Source organism: Lingula anatina, chromosome 6 (assembly GCF_051362555.1).
Source record: "Lingula anatina isolate TDL-2025a chromosome 6, LinAna3.0, whole genome shotgun sequence".
Lineage (NCBI taxonomy): Eukaryota > Metazoa > Brachiopoda > Lingulata > Lingulida > Lingulidae > Lingula > Lingula anatina.
In genome coordinates, this window is record NC_141772.1 from 7,501 (window position 1) to 31,040 (window position 23,540).

General features: G+C 39.6%; 1 protein-coding gene across 2 annotated transcripts; it reads right to left on the reverse strand.

Moving 5' to 3' along the window:
* Positions 1-2,057: 2,057 nt before the first annotated feature.
* Positions 2,058-23,535, reverse strand: LOC106162618 (ADP-ribosylation factor-like protein 8A). Of its 2 annotated transcripts, none has more exons than XM_087015637.1 (6): positions 23,315-23,534; positions 14,696-14,776; positions 7,009-7,082; positions 5,310-5,471; positions 5,008-5,078; positions 2,058-4,121 (listed from the first exon to the last, which is right to left on the reverse strand). In XM_087015637.1, exons 1-6 carry the CDS (start codon positions 23,435-23,437, stop codon positions 4,075-4,077), a joined length of 558 nt encoding a protein of 185 aa, XP_086871763.1. In that variant the 5' UTR covers positions 23,438-23,534; the 3' UTR covers positions 2,058-4,074. The 2 variants fall into 2 exon arrangements, with proteins under 2 accessions (XP_086871763.1, XP_086871764.1); XM_087015638.1 differs by lacking the exon at positions 2,058-4,121 and adding an exon at positions 4,197-4,604 and having other exon boundaries at positions 23,315-23,535.
* Between the last annotated feature and the right edge of the window lie 5 nt (positions 23,536-23,540).

Genomic DNA, 23,540 nt, shown 5'->3' on the forward strand with positions numbered 1-23,540 from the left:
ATTACTGGACTGTGGACGATGTAGTTTACTTGTTGACCAAGTCATCCCATTATATCATATAAGTTGATATGTTGACCAACTCATCCCATGATAGCACATAAGTTGACATGTTGACCAACTCATCCCATGATATCACATAAGTTGACATGTTGACCAACTCATCCCATGAAACATAAGTTGACATGTTGACCAACTCATCCCATGATATCACATAAGTTGATATGTTGACCAACTCATCCCATTATATCACATCAGTTGATATGTTGACCAACTCATCCCATGATATCACATAAGTTGACATGTTGACCAAACTCATCCCATGATATCACATAAGTTGACATTTACAAGACATCTCCAGAAGGTGATGTGGATGGTGGGGACATAGGAGATGAAGACGACGGGATCTCAACTGGGGGTTGAAGCCACATACACAAATATGCTGTTTTGCATGTGTAATGAATCAACCCGATCCACTATATAGAGATGACTTCAACGCAAACTTAAGCTTCGCCTATGGCTGATACTGTCATAAGTGAATCTGATGTAGTCTATAAATTTTGTCAATAGTGACGGTAGCCTTAGGTCCCAGTGATCAGTAATTCTGAATGATATTGCCGAGATTGGTAGAGAAAGAACGGTTTTACTTATAGAATATGCCAGATATCCTACAGTGCCTCTGTTTTCTTTTTCAATGGCGTTTTTTGTAATAAATTATACTCAGATAAAGATAAATAAGCTTTTGACGTGTTTTTATGTGCAGATCTAATTATTTTATTTATCTCCCTTGCAATTTCACACAACTTCTGTTCTCCAAAAAATGGCCATTTTTAATATTTTCTCATTTTCATACTTTCAAAAACATTATTAAAGAAATGTACCGAAATTTAGAAGTAATTACTTAAATATAAAGAATTTTTGTTCGTAGGGAAAAAAATCAAAATATAACATTTCATCTTCATTTAAAATTGAAGTCTTTGTTTATACGGCAAAAGTTCCTTTTAACCTACACGTGTCAGCTGTCGCATGTATGGGACGCACATTATTTCTTACAAAAATGTATAAAACACTATTTATATCTTAAATTATGTTTGATTTGCATGTTTTTGGTCCTGTTACTTAGTAAGTTTGACTGTCAGCAACATTATGCAAAAAGTCATGGGCGGAATTTGGTGCAATTTCAGGAGAAAGGTTCATATGGTTTGGCAGGAAAATACGCCTTAAGCCTAGATTGCATTTACACGGGCGCCGTGCGATGAAATTGTCCGTACGATTTTTCTTTTTCTTTCTTTATTTATTTTTTGTTTAATTTTTGAAATCGTAAGGAACTACGGGCTACGCCGAATATGTTTACATTACATGGCCTTAAATCCGTACGATTCCGTGCGATTAAGCACTAGTACTGCCACCGTCTACCTCCGCTCAGACGCCGTACGAAAAGGGTATTACGGGCAGTATACGTGCACCGTATGGGCATCGCATTTTAAATGTAATCTAGGCTTTAGAAATTTACACGTTATTCCATATTTGCGAATGTAAAATATTGGGAGTGTTATAAACCTTTAATACCCCAAAATATTTATTTTTGGGTCCATTAACTTCATACTCCTGGCCATTAGGCCATGATTTGAATACTAATACTGCATTTTTTTCCTACCAAAGCGGTGTTAGACCCCATTTCCAGAGATTAGATCGACCTAACCCCCTGGGGGTTCACGCTAAATAGCTGTCAGCCGAGCGGACACGAAAGTTAATTACCCCCTTACAGCTTGTAGTAGGCGGGACGGACATTTAAGCCGGATTATCTGACAGTAATCTAGTGAGACTCCCCGCGGGGATAGATCGATCTAAAAGCTCTGGGAATACAGCCTTAGTATGCACTCTTAGTGCTCTTCTAGTTTTTAAGTCAAAGTTGGTGATAATGATACTGTCACAAGATGAAGTTACAAAGAAGTATCTATCGTGTTCGTATTTTGTTCATTTGTGACATTGGATATTTAAAAAAAATTGTGTGGTGCCATTTGTTTTATCCAAATCATCATGCACATGTAAATCATAGAAACAGAAATCACATTTCTTTATTTTTAAGCTTTACCAGGATATGTTTTAAATACATCAGTGGACAACAGTTTGTAAGGAAAAACAGCAATAATACTTTATTACACACCATTACCGTTTTCATCTCACCTTCCTGCTAACATTTCTACAGAGGTTCTCCGCTAAATTTCTTTCATTCTCTTGTTCTGACCAAACAAAACGTGCAGTGCCACGCTTCAACGGTATACAGAGAGGAAGTGCTAACAGATCAAACTTTAAATTAATCAAAGTTTACAATTATACGTGTAGCAGTTACCTGACCGTTCATTAAGTCAACATCTGGGGAAGACCTACATGCCTTCCTGACCCAAACAATAATGGATAAATAAAATTAAAATACAGAAAGCCTTCATTTGCATTATTCTTATTTTAAAATTTAGAAATGGCAAGAGTTGCAGCCAAAATTTGAGACTGACATTTAGAGTGTATTCAGAACATGATCCACAGACTAACTGATCCCCTGACTAAATATGGCCAACTTTTAAAAGCAGCTCTGCTTAATCCCATGATGGTCTCCCCACCTCTGCATGCCCTAACCCTAACTCTTAAGAACAGTTCTACTTAATCCCATGATGGTCTCCCCACCTCTGCATGCCCTAACCCTAACTCTTAAGAACAGTTCTACTTAATCCCATGATGGTCTCCCCACCTCTGCATGCCCCATTAAGCAGATTAAATCTGGGCTCTGATGTTTAATTACAAAGCCCCTGCAGCATCAGTGCACGTAGAGTTAGGGAGGCCATCAAGGAATTGGTCGGCACTGCTTTAAAGTGAGTCAGCCATTTTAAGTAAGTCTGCAGAACAATTTGATCCGAACGATCTCTTATAGATAAGAGGTGGACACAGTAATTGTCCAAAATTTTAAGTTAATGCAAGTGAAATCAAGATGAGCTCTTCAGGCTTTATTAATTGGCATCAGGGACTTTTGTCCAATTTTTTAAAAAATCATGAAAATTAACAGTAAGAGTTGTAGCAGAAATTTGACACTGTCACACATTAACTCAAATAAGCAGCTACAGGAATTGTCCAAAATTTCAAGTTGATGCAAGATGAGCTCTTCAGGTTGTATAAATTGGCATTTAGGATTTTTGTCCAATTTAAACAAATCATGCCAATTAACAGTAAAATGTTGTCACCTATATCTCAACATTTACTTGTACAGAACATTGCCAATTTGAAAGTGCTCAGTGGTTTGTCATTCCCCTTTCACAAATTGCCAAAGTGCCCTTAATATTAATTATATATCTAAAACTGGGTTTATATCTTCAACTTGAGCTGTATCTATATATTAGAATTACCAAGATACACATACAACAATCAAATGGAAATCGTTGACCATCATTTTACTAGTATATCATTTTCAATGAATAATGAAGCTTAAACAAAAAGTACAAAAACAGCACAGCTATAAGTATTCTTAGGATTTATACTTTTCTATTATATAAAAGGAAAACAAGTGACATGCTTGTGATATTTACTTTTGTATATGCGGCAATTTAAATTGTTCTTCAGAACTTTGCAATATATTTGCCACATGGACAGTTAATTCTGCACTGTTTTTTATCTAGTGGTCACTAGTCCATCTTTTTTCTGATGTTTTCTCCTTCCTTTACAGTGGTCACTTTCAAAAGTCTTTCCAAAATTTGAGTGCAGATTTATAAGACATGTCTCACTAGGTTTTTACATTTATAGGCCAACATTAAATATCATAGCACATGTGTTATGATACACACATATACACAGAAAGAGGTCTTCATTACAAGACCAAATAGAATGGTAATTGTTGACAGAACTTGCCCAATCTCAGTCAAGGATAGAAATCACAACTTGACTTATCCATAAAATAATACTATAATTTGTACAATATCATCATTCAGGACATAGAAAGTCATTTGTTCTCTGGCTACTCTCAATGTCACATACGTCATCCTCGCTGGGATAGTTCAACAGCAACAGTCAATTATGGAATTGTTAGAGCAGTTAACGCCCACTCTTGGAATGCTGTATCAACCACTGTAATGTGATATCTGAAATATAATAAATTAACAGTTAACGCCCACTCTTGGAATGCTGTATCAACCACTGTAATGTGATATCTGAAATATAATAAATTAACAGTTAACGCCCACTCTTGGAATGCTGTATCAACCACTGTAATGTGATATCTGAAATATAATAAATTAACAGTTAACACCCACTCTTGGAATGCTGTATCAACCACTGTAATGTGATATCTGAAATATAATAAATTAACAGTTAACGCCCACTCTTGGAATGCTGTATCAACCACTGTAATGTGATATCTGAAATATAATAAATTAACAGTTAACGCCCACTCTTGGAATGCTGTATCAACCACTGTAATGTGATATCTGAAATATAATAAATTAACAGTTAACACCCACTCTTGGAATGCTGTATCAACCACTGTAATGTGATATCTGAAATATAATAAATTAACAGTTAACGCCCACTCTTGGAATGCTGTATCAACCACTGTAATGTGATATCTGAAATATCAGAAATAACAAATTGTCAAAAATTCTAAACAACTTAAAAAACAATTTTAGAAGACAAGCAATACAAGTACAATACAAAAAAATTATAAACATGTTTGTTAAATTCTTTTTTTTTTTTTTTTTGAGACATACATATCAAAATAGCTCTACTAACAGAGGCTCATTATCATTAAAAATTAAACCTCGTGTTACATGTTTTGTTTGTGGACAGCTGATATTGTGTAAAATGTTATACAAACCCCAAGGCTTTTTTCTTTAAAAATAGTTAATAGAATGATCAATTCCAGTGCCTAGGTGTGAAGTACAGATGTACCCATCTTTTGTTTTTTTGAAGTAATGACAGTTATGAAAATTTTTTATTTATTTTTTAAATTTTTTTTCCATCTAAACTTACCTATATTTTCCTTTTCTTTACATGAGATTGAGTAACAACAAATTTCCCTATCTTGGATGGCTGACAAATTCCTGAAATTAAAGAAAATATCACAGGAGAGAAACCAAATAATGTTAGTATATAGAGATGCAATTCTTCTGTTTGACAAACTGAACGCTGGTGACTGGCAGGCAATTTAAATATGGTGAAAAATTTATGTCCACATTCATTACTACCAACTTTTTTTCAAATCTAAAGTCACTGTGAAGTGTCTGGCACATCAGAAGAAGTGGTCACAGTTCCTCCAAGCCTCCCTCACTTACATTCTTTCTATCAATTGTTTCTCATCCAGAGCACCTGGCAGGTCCCTCTTGTTGCCCAGAACTAGGACAGGAATACCCTGGAGCTGAGGCTTGTCCAGCAAATTATGAAGCTCATTTCTTGAGGCTTCCACTTTATCCTGGTCTGCAGCATCTACCATATACCTGGAAATATCAACAGACTATTTCAACATTCTACTTCTTTATCTATACAACACTACACCATATACCTGGAAATATCAACAGACTATTTCAACATTCTACTTCTTTATCTATACAACACTACACCATATACCTGGAAATATCAACAGACTATTTCAACATTCTACTTCTTTATCTATACAACACTACACCATATACCTGGAAATATCAACAGACTATTTCAACATTCTACTTCTTTATCTATACAACACTACACCATATACCTGGAAATATCAACAGACTATTTCAACATTCTACTTCTTTATCTATACAACACTACACCATATACCTGGAAATATCAACAGACTATTTCAACATTCTACTTCTTTATCTACACAACACTACACCATATACCTGGAAATATCAACAGACTATTTCAACATTCTACTTCTTTATCTACACAACACTACACCATATACCTGGAAATATCAACAGACTATTTCAACATTCTACTTCTTTATCTATACAACACTACACCATATACCTGGAAATATCAACAGACTATTTCAACATTCTACTTCTTTATCTATACAACACTACACCATATACCTGGAAATATCAACAGACTATTTCAACATTCTACTTCTTTATCTATACAACACTACACCATATACCTGGAAATATCAACAGACTATTTCAACATTCTACTTCTTTATCTACACAACACTACACCGACAACAGCACCGGGCTCACTATAACTAGACTTTTCTCAGACAAACCATTCCATTCAACAAGATCAGTGACATCTGACAAAAAACTGGTATTCTACATTTTAAAGCAAACATCATTTGGCTTATGAGAAATATGTGAGCATTCATTTCCAGGAAAAGTGTGTGTGTGTGTGTATGAGAGAGAGAGAGAGAGAGAGAGAGAGAGAGAGAAAGAGAGAGAGAGAGAGTGAATGAGAGAGAGAGAGGTGAATTAAGTGTAAATCTATACACATACTGAACATCTTCTGTATTTCCAGACAAATTAATCAATACCACTGAGTACAATAGTGGTTATACCACACAGATGAAGATATTAGTGAAATGAAGGCCCCTGTCAGTCCATTATAATGCATTAGAAATTCACTTTTCACACTGGGATTGTCCTATACAAAGCACATGGTTTATTGTGCAGATGGGAACAGGTTGTAAATCTGTCTTTGATGAATATTAAAAACTGAACATTTTTATTTCCAGGACATTTTTTATAAATTTTGTAAGTTATATGTAGTCTCTAATTCCTATTGTTAAGTTATATGTAGTCTACGAATAGCATCATATAAACATCTCCAATTCCTATTGTTAAGTTATATGTAGGCTACGAATAGCATCATATAAACATCTCCAATTCCTATTGTTAAGTTTTATGTAGTCTATGAATAGCATCATATAAACATATCTAATTCCTATTGTTAAGTTATATGTAGTCTATGAATAGCATCATATAAACATATCTAATTCCTATTGTTCAGCTATTCCATGGCCGGGTAATGAACTGTGATCCTGTTACTCACACAATGGCATTCACTCCCCTGCAGTACCTCTCCCACATACTTCTAAACCTTGGCTGGCCTCCAATATCCCACAGCTGAAATATAATAATTAACAGACAATGAATACAGCACTGAGAGAGAGAGAGAGAGAGAGAGAGAGAGAGAGAGAGAGAAAATGAGTGTGTTAAAATAGAGATAATGCTAATTTAACCAAATTTGAGGATTTAAAGCCCTAACTGACGGTTGGTAAAGCAAATATTATATTACCGTTTTATTGATTTCTGTCAGTTGCATTTTGGCAGAGGAAAAAATTTTAATTTTTCTGCTAATTTTCTTTTCAAAAAATTTTTTATAACATAGGGTCACCGTGTCACTTCCCTGTATTATATAACACAGGGTCACAGTGTCACTTCCCTGTATTATATAACACAGGGTAACAGTGTCACTTCCCCATATTGTATAACACAGGATCACAGTGTCACTTCCCCTATTGTATAATATAGGGTCACAGTGTCACTTCCCCGTATTATATAACACAGGATCACAGTGTCACTTCCCCGTATTGTATAACACAGGGTCACAGTGTCACATCTCCATATTATATAACATAGGGTCACAGTGTCACATCCCTGTATTGTATAACACAGGGTCACAGTGTCACTTCCCTGTATTGTATAACACAGGATCACAGTGTCACTAGGGTCACAGTGTCACTTCCCTGTATTATATAACACAGCGTCACAGTGTCACTTCCCCGTATTATATAACACAGGGTCACAGTGTCATTTCCCCGTATTATATAACACAGGGTCACAGTGTCACTTCCCTGTATTATATAACATAGGGTCAGAGTGTCACTTCCCTATATTATATAACACAGGGTCACTTCCCTGTATTACATAACATAGCGCCACAGTGTCACTTCCCCGTATTGTATAACACAGGGTCACAGTGTCACTTCCCTGTATTATATAACACAGGGTCACAGTGTCACTTCCGTATTATATAACATAGGGTCACAGTGTCACTTCCCTGTATTATATAACATAGGGTCACAGTGTCACTTCCCTGTATTATATAACATAGGATCAGTGTCACTTCCCTGTATTATATAACATAGGATCAGTGTCACTTCCCTGTATTATATAACATAGGATCAGTGTCACTTCCCTGTATTATATAACATAGGATCAGTGTCACTTCCCTGTATTATATAACATAGGATCAGTGTCACTTCCCCGTATTATATAACACAGGGTCACAGTGTCACTTCCCCGTATTATATAACACAGGGTCACAGTGTCATTTCCCCGTATTATATAACACAGGGTCACAGTGTCACTTCCCTGTATTATATAACACAGGGTTACAGTGTCACTTCCCTGTATTGTATAACACAGGGTCACAGTGTCACTTCCCTGTATTGTATAACACAGGGTCACAGTGTCACTTCCCTGTATTATATAACACAGGATCACAGTGTCACTTCCCTGTATTATATAACACAGGATCACAGTGTCACTTCCCTGTATTATATAACACAGGATCACAGTGTCACTAGGGTCACAGTGTCACTTCCCCGTATTATATAACACAGCGTCACAGTGTCACTTCCCCGTATTATATAACACAGGGTCACAGTGTCACTTCCCTGTATTATATAACACAGGGTCACAGTGTCACTTCCCTGTATTGTATAACACAGGGTCACAGTGTCACTTCCCTGTATTATATAACACAGGGTCACAGTGTCACTTCCGTATTATATAACATAGGGTCACAGTGTCACTTCCCTGTATTATATAACATAGGATCAGTGTCACTTCCCTGTATTATATAACATAGGGTCACAGTGTCACTTCCCTGTATTATATAACATAGGGTCACAGTGTCACTTCCCTGTATTATATAACATAGGGTCACAGTGTCACTTCCCTGTATTATATAACACAGGATCACAGTGTCACTTCTCTGTATTATATAACACAGGGTCACAGTGTCACTTCCCTGTATTATATAACACAGGGTCACAGTGTCACTTCCCTGTATTATATAACACAGGGTCACAGTGTCACTTCCCTGTATTATATAACACAGGGTCACAGTGTCACTTCCCTGTATTATATAACATAGGGTCACAGTGTCACTTCCCTGTATTATATAACATAGGGTCACAGTGTCACTTCCCTGTATTATATAACATAGGGTCACAGTGTCACTTCCCTGTATTATATAACACAGGGTCACTTCCCTGTATTATATAACACAGGGTCACCGTGTCACTTCCCTGTATTATATAACACAGGGTCACTTCCCTGTATTATATAACATAGGGTCACAGTGTCACTTCCCTGTATTATATAACACAGGATCACAGTGTCAATTATGGGCGGCCAAAAGGGCCAAAATTCATGTCGTCGATTCAGTTTTGTTTCGTCGATTCACTGCCTTCCCATCGATTCAGTTTCAAGTTTAAACGATCCTGTCATAAATTCAACAACTACTTTCGTCAATTCAATTGTCAAACATTTCTCATCTACGGTGTATTATAACCAATGCTGTCACTATTTTCGTCGATCGTGTAACTATTCTCTTTGATCATCAAACTATTTTCGTCGATCGTGTAATTATTCTCGTGGATCGTCAAACTATTCTCGTCGATCGTCTAACTGTTCTCGTCGATCCTGTAACGTCACCTCATCATTCATCGATCGATCGCCAGAGGGCGCTGCGGTAGCACATTGGCCTATCACATGACGATCAAAATGGCAGACAACAAAATGATTGCTAGTGAAATAAGAACATTTTCTCAACAATTTCAATTTTAATTGTTCATAATTAAAATCTATTTGGTTGTAGGGACATTATTTTCTAGTTGTTTTCAACTCTGACTCTTAAAAATTACCGCGTGATTGACAGACAGAAGCACGTGTTGCTACCGCAGCACCCCCTGGCGATCGATCAATGAGGTGATCGACGAGAATACGGTAATGTGCCATGAATTTCGAACAGTAAAAAATAATTAAATTTGGGAAAAGATCGTTCTGGCCGAAATTCATGAAAAGGAGGTGCTCAAAACTCCTGAAAGTTCGAATTTCATGGAATTCTGTCAATTTTGACCGGAAGTTGTCTGTTCGTCGCTAGGCCTTCTGTTATCTTCTCCCGACGATCTATTTAGAGTTACCATAATGTATGATGTGTGAGTGTCGGTAATTGCGACCAAAGGTATACACGTACTTTCACCCGATCACTGTGTATGGCCCATAGATAGAGCGGTACTCTTGTCTAGGGCCGCAAAACAGCATCGTTATCAGTAGTGTCGTTTTTCAAAAGCGATTCTGACAGCCAGAAACTAGTGTCGTTTTTCAAAAACGATCCTGGCGCTCAGAACGGGAGTGGACGGAGGGAGAGACGGCCGACGATTAGCGTCTGCCACGGCCAGATAACCTTTACTATGGAAGCTTAGTGTTACCGACACCGTTGCTCCTTTCCGTGCACTGAAACGGAGACGACAGCCGATCCGTGTCATATGGCGCACGTGCAGGTAGCCTTCATCTGCGATAAGTGTCTTCCGCGACCAGGTTCGTTGCCTTTACCGTTAAAGTCGGGCGGAGCTTTACGCGCGAATGCGTCCTCATCTCGCCGTTCGCGGGTCGGTGTCTCCGACGCATACGTAGCCTTCGCTGCAGAAGCCGGCCTCGGCACTACGGCCTCTCCTCCGTGCGGGGAGGCCACTACGACCGCAGATCGGTATGTGCGGCGCACAGGTAACCTTCGCCACGGCAGCCGAACTGTGTATTACGGTCTCTCTCCGTCGTGCGCTGCGACCAAGATGACCGCTGATTGTTGTCTGCGATCAAATATACTAGGTTTGGGGGGGGGGGGGGGGGGTACAGGGCCGTTTTTTTTTCGCTCAGGCAACCCAATCTTAACCAGCAGCAGCAACTGATTTCCTGGCGCATAGTTGCGTCAATGTACGCATTTGAAAAGCGTGTACGTTTTGTCATCTTCAAACAAACGCGAGAGATAGGTAATCTAGAGTAAACCGAAAAGGCAGTTTTTATATTCGTTCAAGGGACTGGAAGATCGTCAATGGGAGATAGTGAGCGATCTGAGCGCGATAATAAGCCAATTTCCACACTAGTTCAAGGGACTTCGTTACTATATTCGTCAGCAAGAGATCGTCAGCGATCCGAGCAAGCATAGAAGCTTGGACTTTTTGTCCATGCTAGAAGGCAATTTTCATGTAGTCAGCAGGATATGGTTTGCTGGTTTGCGACAGGGGCGTGACCAGGCATACGCACGGATACACTGTGCGTATATAATTTTTTGGCCAACCATGATATTATTCTCTATAAATCTAGTGTACTTTTCAAGGAATATTATCGAAAATCCCCTTAGATTATAAGTTAATGTCACCTGAATGTACAAATTCTCTGTATAATTTATATATATATGCACCATTGTTCTGACACCCTTCTCGTTAGCTTTCACAGAACTGAGGTAAACAATACTAGTTACCATCTGAAGTCCGATCTTAATCGTCCATCTAGCTGGAACTTGCTTTACCTCTTAATTAAAGGGTAAAGTGCCCTTCAGCTCACAGGTACAATGTAGCTTTTGTCTTGAGTGTATCGAACGCGATATTTATCTCAGATAAAAATCTACCTGTGTATTATTTCAAAGAGCTGCTCCAGCAGACCTGGGGGCACTAGATTAATCTGATCATCGGGATAAACAAGGAGCCAGAGAAAAAAAGGAAGATTGATTTTTCCTGCAAAGTTTCAAAGAATTTTGACACGGACTTGATCCAGCTTAACCCTCCAAACTAACGGGGTGGCATGGGCAATTTTTACAAAATTTACAAACAATTAAACTTAGATATATTACAATTTTATCCTTTAATATAATTTTGGGAGGCATGCACCCGCATGTAAGTTGGGTGATGTCAGTAAGCCCCTAGTTAAATAAATATACCCTTATGAGCAAGGCTTTTCCCAGCGAACCGTCCAGCCGTCATTTGGACGGCCGCTGACATCACCGGACGGCCTATATTTTCAAAGACGGCTAGACGGCTTGCGACTTTTTTTAATGACGTCTTGGCTTGTCGGGACAGCCGTGGACGTTGTAAGAAATTTTCTTAGAGTAATTTGACGTACCTAGCTTTTATGATGCGTCACAGATGAATGGTACTACTTTGTAGTGTACGCTGATATTCAGTCACGACGAAACTACTTCCTAAAGCTTACAAAACACAATAAAATGTTTCTATGAACCTTAAGATACACATTCCACGCCGTATGCAGCAGTGACAAGAGTGACCTTCATGCGGTACAAAACACTAAGCAAAATACAGGCCAATTTGTGAAAGGGGACACCTTCCGGACCTTCATACGCACGGCAACTGACAAAGCTGATTGACAAAAAGGAAAATTTCAAATTTTCAGCGAGAGATCGTTCGCAATCCGAGAGAGACCAGGTGGCAATTTTCATATTTGTTAAAGAGACTTCGTAAGCCAAAGGGCGAGACGAGAACGCAATTTTCGTATCATCAGCGTCGCAATCCGAGTGAAACGAGAAAGCTCATACTCGTTCAGTGGCTTTCGTTTGCGGCAGATCGTCAGCCGGAGATCGTTCTCGATTGTTTTTAACCCTCTATCCCTCCCCATTGGAATTTATAATTTTTAAAAATATTTTTCATTTCATTTGTACATTTCAAGGGACCTCATTAGCGGAAGATCGTCAGCGGGAGATCGTGAACGATCTGAGCGAGACAAGAAAGCAATAATGGTAATCTTTATTGCAGCTCTTAATATTGCTCTTTTGTTCTGTTACTGAAGTCTCTACTGTTAACAATGCTATTGTGCGCCTCAGCAAAACTACCGATCGCTATCTCACACCGAATACTGCGGTAAAGAAACAACAGCCCGACAGTACAACTCTTAATAGATTCTCCTGTTATCTGAATGAATGGATATGACGATGTTGTTTAGCGTCCTAAACTAACTGTACTGATCGTTATCTTGCACCTTGGGCCGCACACGTAGTACTCAGGTAAAGGTACGCTAGGGCAACATTGCCGACTGTTAGATCTTTACAAGCGCGAGAATAGCCCGGTGGCCGATTTTAAGGTGTACGAAATTCACGAAATCAAGATCGCGCAAAATTGCTGACTGGCCGAAATTCATGGTCCAGAAAAAACTCCAGACGGCCGATTTTAAGATCGTTCGAAATTCAAGAGCCGTTCGAAATTCATGGCACTTTACCGTAGTTACACGATTGATGAGATTAGTTACACGATCGACGAGATAAGACGATCGACGAGAATAGTTACATGATCGACAAAAATAGTGACAGCATTGGTTTTAATACACCGTAGATGAGAAATGTTTGATAATTGAATTGACGAAAGTAGATGTTGAATTTATGACAGGATCGTTTAAACTTGAAACTGAATGGATGGGAAGGCAGTGAATTGACAAAACATAACTGAATTGACGACATGTATTTTTGCCCTTTTGGCCGCCCATAGTCAATTCCCTGTATTATATAACATAGGATCACGGTGTCTGGAAGTCATCATAACAACAGGAAAGATTTAAGGAAATAGAAGCAGAGAAAGACACAGAGAACATACAGATATTGTACATCATAATGGAACAAAGGCAGTCAATGAAAACCCTAGAATTACTACAGACAGAAAAAATGGAGGCTCACGGCTGCTGATGCCTATCTGTATGGCATTACTTGATGATGAGAGAGATAGTCTTTTACTTTCATTGTAATATCACAGTGTCATTTACTTTTATCGTAATTTCAGTGTCATTTACTTTCATTGTAATATCACAGTGTCATTTACTTTTATCGTAATTTCAGTGTTATTTACTTTCATTGTAATGTCAGTGTCATTTACTTTTATCGTAATGTCATAGTGTCATTTACTTTCATTGTAATGTCACAGTGTCATTTACTTTTATCATAATGTCATAGTGTCATTTACTTTCATTGTAATGTCACAGTGTCATTTACTTTTATCGTTATGTCACAGTTTCACTTACTTTTATCCTAATGTCACAGTGTCACTTTTATTGTAATGTCATAGTGTCATTTACTTTCATTGTAATGTCACAGTGTCACTTACTTTTATCGTTATGTCACAGTGTCACTTACTTTTATTGTAATGTCATAGTGTCATTTACTTTCATTGTAATGTCACAGTGTCACTTACTTTTATCATAATGTCATAGTGTCCTTTACTTTTATCGGATGTCATAGTGTCATTTACTTTCATTGTAATATCATACACCCCATTTCCATAGATGCTAGATCGATCTATCCCTGTGGGCAGTCTCACTAGATTACTGTCAGCTTGGCCGGCTTAAGCGTCTGTCCCACTTACTAAAAGCTGTAAGGGGGTAATTAACTATGGTGCCCACTCGGCTGACTGCAATTTAGCGTGAACCCCCAGGGAGTTAGGGCGATCTAAATCTTAATCTTTAGATCGAACTTTATCTCTGGGAAAGCACCCATAGTGTCACTTAATTTCATTGTAATATCATAGTATCATTCTTTCATTTTAATGTCACAGTGTCACTTTTATTGTAATTTCACAGTGTCAATTACTTTTATTATAATGTCAGTGTCATTTACCTTTATTGTAATGTCACAGTGTCACTTTCTTTTATTGTAATGTCAAAATGTCACTTACCTTTATTGTAACATTGCCTTTTGATATTTTTCTCATATTGAACCCCACTGTGGGAATCATATCTTCACTAAATTGACCAGACTGAAAAGAGAATAAGAAATTAATCAGATATTACAGTGGTAACTAAGGTAATCAATGGACTGGATACTATGACAACCATAGCCGTGTTCAGATCAGTGGTAACTATGGCAATCAATGGACTGGATACTATGGCAACCATAGCTGTGTTCAGATCCGTGGTGTCTTAAACATACTGGGAACCCGATTAATTTGAGCCTCCAATATCTGAGTGGCTGCATCCCTAAATGCTGCAAAGAACCATATTTAATCTACATATTTTTGGGAAGGTAATGCTAAGTATGCAATATTTCCCAAATATTGATTTAGCAGACAATTTCTGGACTACATATCTAACAATTTTAATACAGCCAAGTCAATACTCCTCAAGTACTTTAAACTGATGACACCTAACAATACAATTAGAAGTTATCAATCTAAAAACTTTCAATGTCTGTGCTAACTGAATACCATCCTCTATAAACTAACTATGATCAATACAGCCTAAATCAAAGCATAATTTATCTATATAGGTTCATACATCTGGGTACAATAAAATAAGCATGGCAGAAAATACAGGGTATGTTCAGATGTCTGTAAACATTTGTATTAACCTTTTTCATCTTTTGCGGAAATACGCAGTGCGCATGACAGGAACCGCGCTCTACAGGGGTCATGGTGGTCCTCTGCTGTTTCCAGCATGGCAATGCTAGGTGTAGATGATGTACAAGGTGCGCATAAAAAAAAGGTCGTATGAAGCGTGCATTGCTTTCTGTCAAACTAAAAAGGTGGCTGAAGCACAGAAATGCGTAAACTGTAGGCAAGAAACAGCTATTTGGACGGAGAATCAAGCAATTAAATATTTTCTTTCTCAGTTTAAATACGATGCGCTTTACAACTAGACTTCACCTAAGCGTCCGAGCCTTGGCTGCACTTTCAATAGTGATGACGAACTAAAGCTACGGAGTTCTTTTAAATGCTTCCGATAATAAAGATATGCGAAAGAGACTCGTTATTTTTTTATATATAAAATCAAAATAGCCAGTAGACTCGTACACAGCTTTCAAGAGTGTGGACAGGTGCGCAGGCCTACGTCTTCACAATTTTGTACATGTTGTATGCAAGCTGTGGCGATATCACCTCATGTACCGGCAGTGTCAATTCATTACGATTTTTATGTCTTGTTTGAAGGATATCTTAAGAGATTTTTAAAGTGATAATATGAAAAGATTTCCTGCATTGTTTGACTCGTAACTACTGTGTATACAGGTAAAACTGACACGCAGATCGTTCGTCGGTGAACTGATTAAATCGTTTGGTACCTGATAAGGCATCAGGTGTTACTTGTTCAATTGTTCGGTAAGGCGGGCGGCCACAACTACGACCTTTCCTCTGTAATTAAAACCTTTTAAGTGTTAAATACTAGTAGGTGAGACAGGAATTCTCGACTCTTTCCCAGACGATAATTAAAGTTTACCGTGTCTTACTCAAGTATATGTACAAAATTTATGACAGGTAAAAAATGTCAGCCTTTCGGTCTGACAGGTATGAAAATTTTGTCAATCTGAAACCAAAACAAAAGTATAGCAAGAGCCCAAATTATTTGATTTTTAAACGTTTTTATGCGTATTTTCATCGTTTTCAATCACAGACAATTAAATCATTCAAATAAAGTGTTTCCCACACATTTCATACTTTTCAACTATCTAAGACAGTTAAATATACGTAGGCCTACTTCAATACTAAGCATATTTGTATTACTTTACAAATACGTTGTTGGATTATGTTTATTATCCATTTTGTCTTTACCATACATGTATTATGTACGTGTAGCTTACAGAAAGGCTTTTCTGCATTTTTTGTAAAAATATGCCCATTGAATTTTCCAATTCTCTTGTCATTGAGTTCAGAAATAAATAACTTTTTATTTCGCCGATAACGCGTTCAACAAGAGCCGATGTACTTTCTTCTTCGTATGTCTCTGTTGATCTTGATAATATGAGCCCCGTTAGTACAAATCAGTAATACGTATACGGGACTGAATACATAATAATAAAAATTTTATTAACGTCTCACGTTAAAAAAAATAGAACCCACCCTGCTAAGGGTTATTAGAGACTAAAACCTGTGATGGGCCTACAACATTTAAAATGATCACTTATCAATAAAACACACACAAAAAGGATATTACATACAAAAGTTTTCAAACCTTCTCTTTGTTGTTACATAAAAAGTCGTGAAAGTCGTGAAATTTTTTGTAAGTAGAATCCCCGTGTAAAACTTCAAAGCTTTTACTTTCTTTTTCCATAATCTCATGCTTGAAGTCTTTTCTTAATTTTTAGGCCCCGGCCTATTCTTCAATTTTTTCTTCAAATCTTTATAATGTTTTTTTTTCTCGCATTTTTTACCCACGAGTTCTATTTGCCGATAGTTCGTTATATCCGTTGTTTAACTAAGCATTTCTGTTTTTTATTAAAGCACCGTTGATCTCCTAATATTATAGTTTTTCTTCCCGCCTTCGAAATGTTCAGCGCAAACGCGGTGCCCTGCTTTTGATCCAAACTTGCTATATTTTCCTTTCTTTCTACCATATTTTTCATTCTAACGGGTTTGTTGGGAACTTATTAAACCTCATGTGTCGATCTCGCTTACTGTTATTGTAGTAGCGGGACAAAAAGCACGTAAACCCAGCCATGGTTTTAAGCACCGCTGTAAGTGTTTCGACGTAGCAGGGCTCCCCTACCCACAATGCAATTTCCATTTCCGGAAAAGATGAAAAAGGCTAATACAGGATGAGATAATCCCACCAATTGCTGTTTTGTATCCTTGTGAGACTAAACTACAGACCAGCCTAGTGTTGATGAGATAATCCCACCAATTGCTGTTTTGTATCCTTGTGAGACTAAACTACAGACCAGCCTAGTGTTGATGAGATAATCCTACCAATTGCTGTTTTGTATCCTTGTGAGACTAAACTACAGACCAGCCTAGTGTTGATGAGATAATCCTACCCATTGCTGTTTTGTATCCTTGTGAGACTAAACTACAGACCAGCCTAGTGTTGATAAGATAATCCCACCAATTGCTGTTCTGTATCCTTGTGAGATTAAACTACAGACCAGCCTAGTGTTGATGAGATAATCCTACCCATTGCTGTTTTGTATCCTTGTGAGACTAAACTACAGACCAGCCTAGTATTGATGAGATAATCCTACCAATTGCTGTTTTGTATCCTTGTCAGACTAAACTACAGACTAGCCTAGTATTGACTGGACTCCAGTCAAGGCAGTTCATACTACATTTAGTAGACTTAGCACAATGTCACCCCCCACCCCCACTGTTAGTAGATCTTAGAACAATGTCACCACACACCCCACTAACAGTAAATCTTAGAACAATGTCACCACCCACCCCACTGATAGTAGATCTTAGAACAATGTCATCACACACCCCCACTGACAGTAGATCTAAGAACAATGTCACCACCCACCCCACTGATAGTAGATCTTAGAACAATGTCACCACCCACCCCACTGATAGTAGATCTTAGAACAGTGTCACCACCCACCCCACTGATAGTAGATCTTAGAACAATGTCATCACCCACCCCCATTGGTAGTAGATCTTAGAACAGTGTCACCACCCACCCCACTAACAGTAGATCTTAGAACAATGTCACCACCCACCCCACTGATAGTAGATCTTAGAACAATGTCACCACCCACCCCACTGATAGTAGATCTTAGAACAATGTCATCACCCACCCCCATTGGTAGTAGATCTTAGAACAGTATCATCACCCACCCCACTAACAGTAGATCTTAGAACAATGTCATCACCCACCCCCATTGGTAGTAGATCTTAGAACAGTGTCATCACCCACCCCACTAACAGTAGATCTTAGAACAATATCATCACCCACCCCCATTGGTAGTAGATCTTAGAACAATGTCATCACCCACCGCCATTGGTAGTAGATCTTAGAACAGTGTCATCACCCACCCCACTAACAGTAGATCTTAGAACAATGTCATCACCCACCCCCATTGGTAGTAGATCTTAGAACAGTGTCATCACCCACCCCACTTACAGTAGATCTTAGAACAATGTCATCACCCACCCCAAAAACAGTAGATCTTAGAACAGTGTCATCACCCACCCCACTTACAGTAGATCTTAGAACAATGTCATCACCCACCCCCATTGGTAGTAGATCTTAGAACAATGTCATCACCCACCCCCATTGGTAGTAGATCTTAGAACAATGTCATCACCCACCCCCATTGGTAGTAGATCTTAGAACAGTGTCATCACCCACCCCACTAACAGTAGATCTTAGAACAATCTCATCACCCACCCCCACTGATAGTAGATCTTAATACAATGTCATCACCCACCCCCACTGATAGTAGATCTTAGAACAATGTCACCACTCACCCCACTGATAGTAGATCTTAGAACAATGTCATCACCCACCCCCATTGGTAGTAGATCTTAGAACAATGTCATCACCCACCCCCAATGGTAGTAGATCTTAAAACAATGTCATCACCCACCCCCACTGACAGTAGATCTTAGAACAATGTCATCACCCACCCCCATTGGTAGTAGATCTTAGAACAATGTCATCACCCACCCCCACTGATAGTAGATCTTAGAACAATGACATCACCCACCCCACTGATAGTAGATCTTAGAACAATGTAACCATCGACCCCCATTGATAGTTGATCTTAGACCAATGTCACCACCCACCCCCACTGACAGTAGATCTTAGAACAATGTCATCACCCACCCCACTGATAGTAGATCTTAGAACAATGTAACCACCGACCCCCATTCATAGTAGATCTTAGAACAATGTCACCACCCACCCCCACTGACAGTAGATCTTAGAACAATGTCACCACCCACCCCACTGATAGTAGATCTTAGAACAGTGTCACCACCCACCCCCATTGGTAGTAGATCTTAGAACAATGTCACCGCCCACCCCACTGATAGTAGATCTTAGAACAGTGTCACCACACCACCCCCATTGGTAGTAGATCTTAGAACAATGTCACCACCCACCCCCATTGATAGCAGACCTTAGAACAGTGTCACCACCCACCCCCACTGACAGCAGACCTTAGAACAATGCCACCACCCACCCTCACTGACAGCAGACCTTAGAACAATGTCAACACCCACCCTCATTGGTAGTAGATCTTAGAACAATGTCACCACCCACCCCCATTGGTAGTAGATCTTAGAACAATGTCACCACCCACCCCCATTGATAGTAGATCTTAGAACAATGTCACCACCCACCCCCATTGATAGTAGATCTTAGAACAATGTCACCACCCACCCCACTGATAGTAGATCTTAGAACAACGTCACCACCCACCCCCATTGATAGTAGATCTTAGAACAATGTCACCACCCACCCCCATTGATAGTAGATCTTAGAACAATGTCACCACCCACCCCCACTGATAGTAGATCTTAAGACAATGTCACCACCGACCCCCATTGATAGTAGATCTTAGAAGAATGTCACCACCCACCCCCATTGATAGTAGATCTTAGAACAATGTCACCACTGACTCACTGATAGTAGATCTTAGAACAATGTTACCACCCACCCCCATTGGTAGTAGATCTTAGAACAATGTCACCACCCACCCCCACTGACAGTAGATCTTAGAACAATGTCACCACCCACCCCACTGATAGTAGATCTTAGAACAGTGTCACCACCCACCCCCATTGGTAGTAGATCTTAGAACAATGTCACCACCCACCCCACTGATAGTAGATCTTAGAACAGTGTCACCATACCACCCCCATTGGTAGTAGATCTTAGAACAATGCCACCACCCACCCCCACTGATAGTTGACCTTAGAACAGTGTCACCACCCACCCCCACTGACAGCAGACCTTAGAACAATGCCACCACCCACCCTCACTGACAGCAGACCTTAGAACAATGTCAACACCCACCCCCATTGGTAGTAGACCTTAGAACAATGTCACCACCCACCGTCACTGACAGCAGACCTTAGAACCTTAGAATGGGGGTGGGTGGTGACACTGTTCTAAGATCTACTATCAGTGGGGTGGGTGGTGACATTGTTCTAAGATCTACTGTCAGTGGGGGTGGGTGGTGACATTGTTCTAAGATCTACTATGAATGGGGGTCGGTGGTTACATTGTTCTAAGATCTACTATCAGTGGGGTGGGTGATGACATTGATAGAACAGTGTCACCACCCACCCCCATTGGTAGTAGATCTTAGAACAATGTCACCACCCACCCCCATTGTTAGTAGATCTTAGAACAATGTCACCACCCACCCCCATTGATAGTAGATCTTAGAACAATGTCACCACCCACCCCCATTGATAGTAGATCTTAGAACAATGTCACCACTGACTCACTGATAGTAGATCTTAGAACAATGTTACCACCCACCCCCATTGGTAGTAGATCTTAGAACAATGTCACCACCCACCCCCACTGATAGTAGATCTTAGAACAATGTCACCACCCACCCCCATTGATAGTAGATCTTAGAACAATGTCACCACCCACCCCCATTGGTAGTAGATCTTAGAACAATGTCAACACCCACCTCCATTGGTAGTAGATCTTAGAACAATGTCACCACCCACCCCCATTGGTAGTAGATCTTAGAACAATGTCAACACCCACCTCCATTGGTAGTAGATCTTAGAACAATGTCACCACCCACCCCCACTGATAGTAGATCTTATAACAGTGTCACCACCCACCCTCACTGACAGCAGACCTTAGAACAGTGTCACCACCCACCCCCATTGGTAGTAGGTCTTAGAACAATGTCACCACCCACCCCCATTGGTAGCAGATCTTTGAACAGTGTCACCACCCACCCTCACTGACAGCAGACCTTAGAACAGTGTCACCACCCACCCCCATTGGTAGTAGATCTTAGAACAATGTCACCACCCACCCCCATTGGTAGTAGAACTAAGAAGAATGTCACCACACACCCACTGATAGTAGATCTTAGAAGTGTCACCACCCACCCCCACTGATAGCAGATCTTAGAACAATGTCACCACCCACCCCACTGATAGTAGATCTTAGAACAATGTCACCACCCACCCCACTGATAGTAGATCTTAGAACAATGTCACCACCCACCCCCATTGGTAGTAGAACTAAGAAGAATGTCATCACCCACCCCCACTAACAGTAGATCTTAGAACAATGTCACCACCCACCCCCACTGATAGTAGATCTTAGAACAGCGTCACCACCCACCCCCACTGATAGTAGATCTTAGAACAATGTCACCACCCACCCCCACTGATAGTAGATCTTAGAACAGTGTCACCCCCCACACCCACTGATAGTAGATCTTAGAACAATGTCACCACCCACCCCCACTGATAGTAGATCTTAGAACAATGTCACCACACACCCCACTGATAGTAGATCTTAGAACAGTGTCACCACCGACCCACTGATAGTAGATCTTAGAACAGTGTCACCACACACCCCACTGATAGTAGATCTTAGAACAATGTCACCCCCCACCCCACTGATAGTAGATCTTAGAACAGTGTCACCACCGACCCACTGATAGTAGATCTTAGAACAGTGTCACCACCCACCCCACTGATAGTAGATCTTAGAAAAATGTCACCACCGACCCACTGTCAGTAGATCTTAGAACTTCGTCACCTCCACTGACAGTAGAAGTAGTTTTAAGGCAGAAGACATTGCTTTACCTCATCACATAATTTAATCTAGAAAAAAAACTGACATTTAAAACTGACAGTGTGGTTGGGTAGATGGAGACTGCGAAGGTGCCAGGTATGTTTAACATTGTCTGTGTTCCAAATGCCCAGTATTTCCCCCTTAATACCAGTTGTGTTCCAAATGCCCAGTATTTCCCCCTTAATACCAGTTGTGTTCCAAATGCCCAGTATTTACCCCTTAACACCAGTTGTGTTCCAAATGCCCAGTATTTCCCCCTTAACACCAGTTGTGTTCCAAATGCCCAGTATTTCCCCCTTAATACCAGTTGTGTTCCAAATGCCCAGTATTTCCCCCTTAATACCAGTTGTGTTCCAAATGCCCAGTATTTCCCCCTTAACACCAGTTGTGTTCCAAATGCCCAGTATTTCCCCCTTAACACCAGTTGTGTTCCAAATGCAAAGTATTTCCCCCTTAACACCAGTTGTGTTCCAAATGCCCAGTATTTTACCCTTAACACCAGTTGTGTTCCAAATGCCCGGTATTTTACCCTTAACACCAGTTGTGTTCCAAATACCCAGTATTTAGGGTGCAGTATTTGCCCTTTAAGTACAGTGAATGTGGAAGATCTGAACACCATTGCTTGGAGACAGACTGACTCAGAGCCTGCATCATGTGCCTGATCACTTAGTCATTTGATCCACAATCAACCATTATTATAAACGTGTCGTAGTTATAAAATACTTTTGTAATTGTGGCGAAAAATGTAGTTATCGGCCTCAGTTGACAAATCATATGATATAAAGTGGAATGACAGCGAGCCTACTTACTGCTATAACATTTACAAACGTCGTTTTTCCTGAGTATTGAAGCCCGACCAATGTTAGCTCCATCTCCTCTTTCCAGAAGAGACTCTTTATCCAGTCTAATATCCTCGAGAAAAACGCTATCATTGTGCTTATCTCTACAGACTTTCTCTGGATAGGAAGTAAAGTCACAGTGTTTTCTTCTGCATGCGACGCACAGACAGATGTCAGTCATGTGATGAGTGAAATC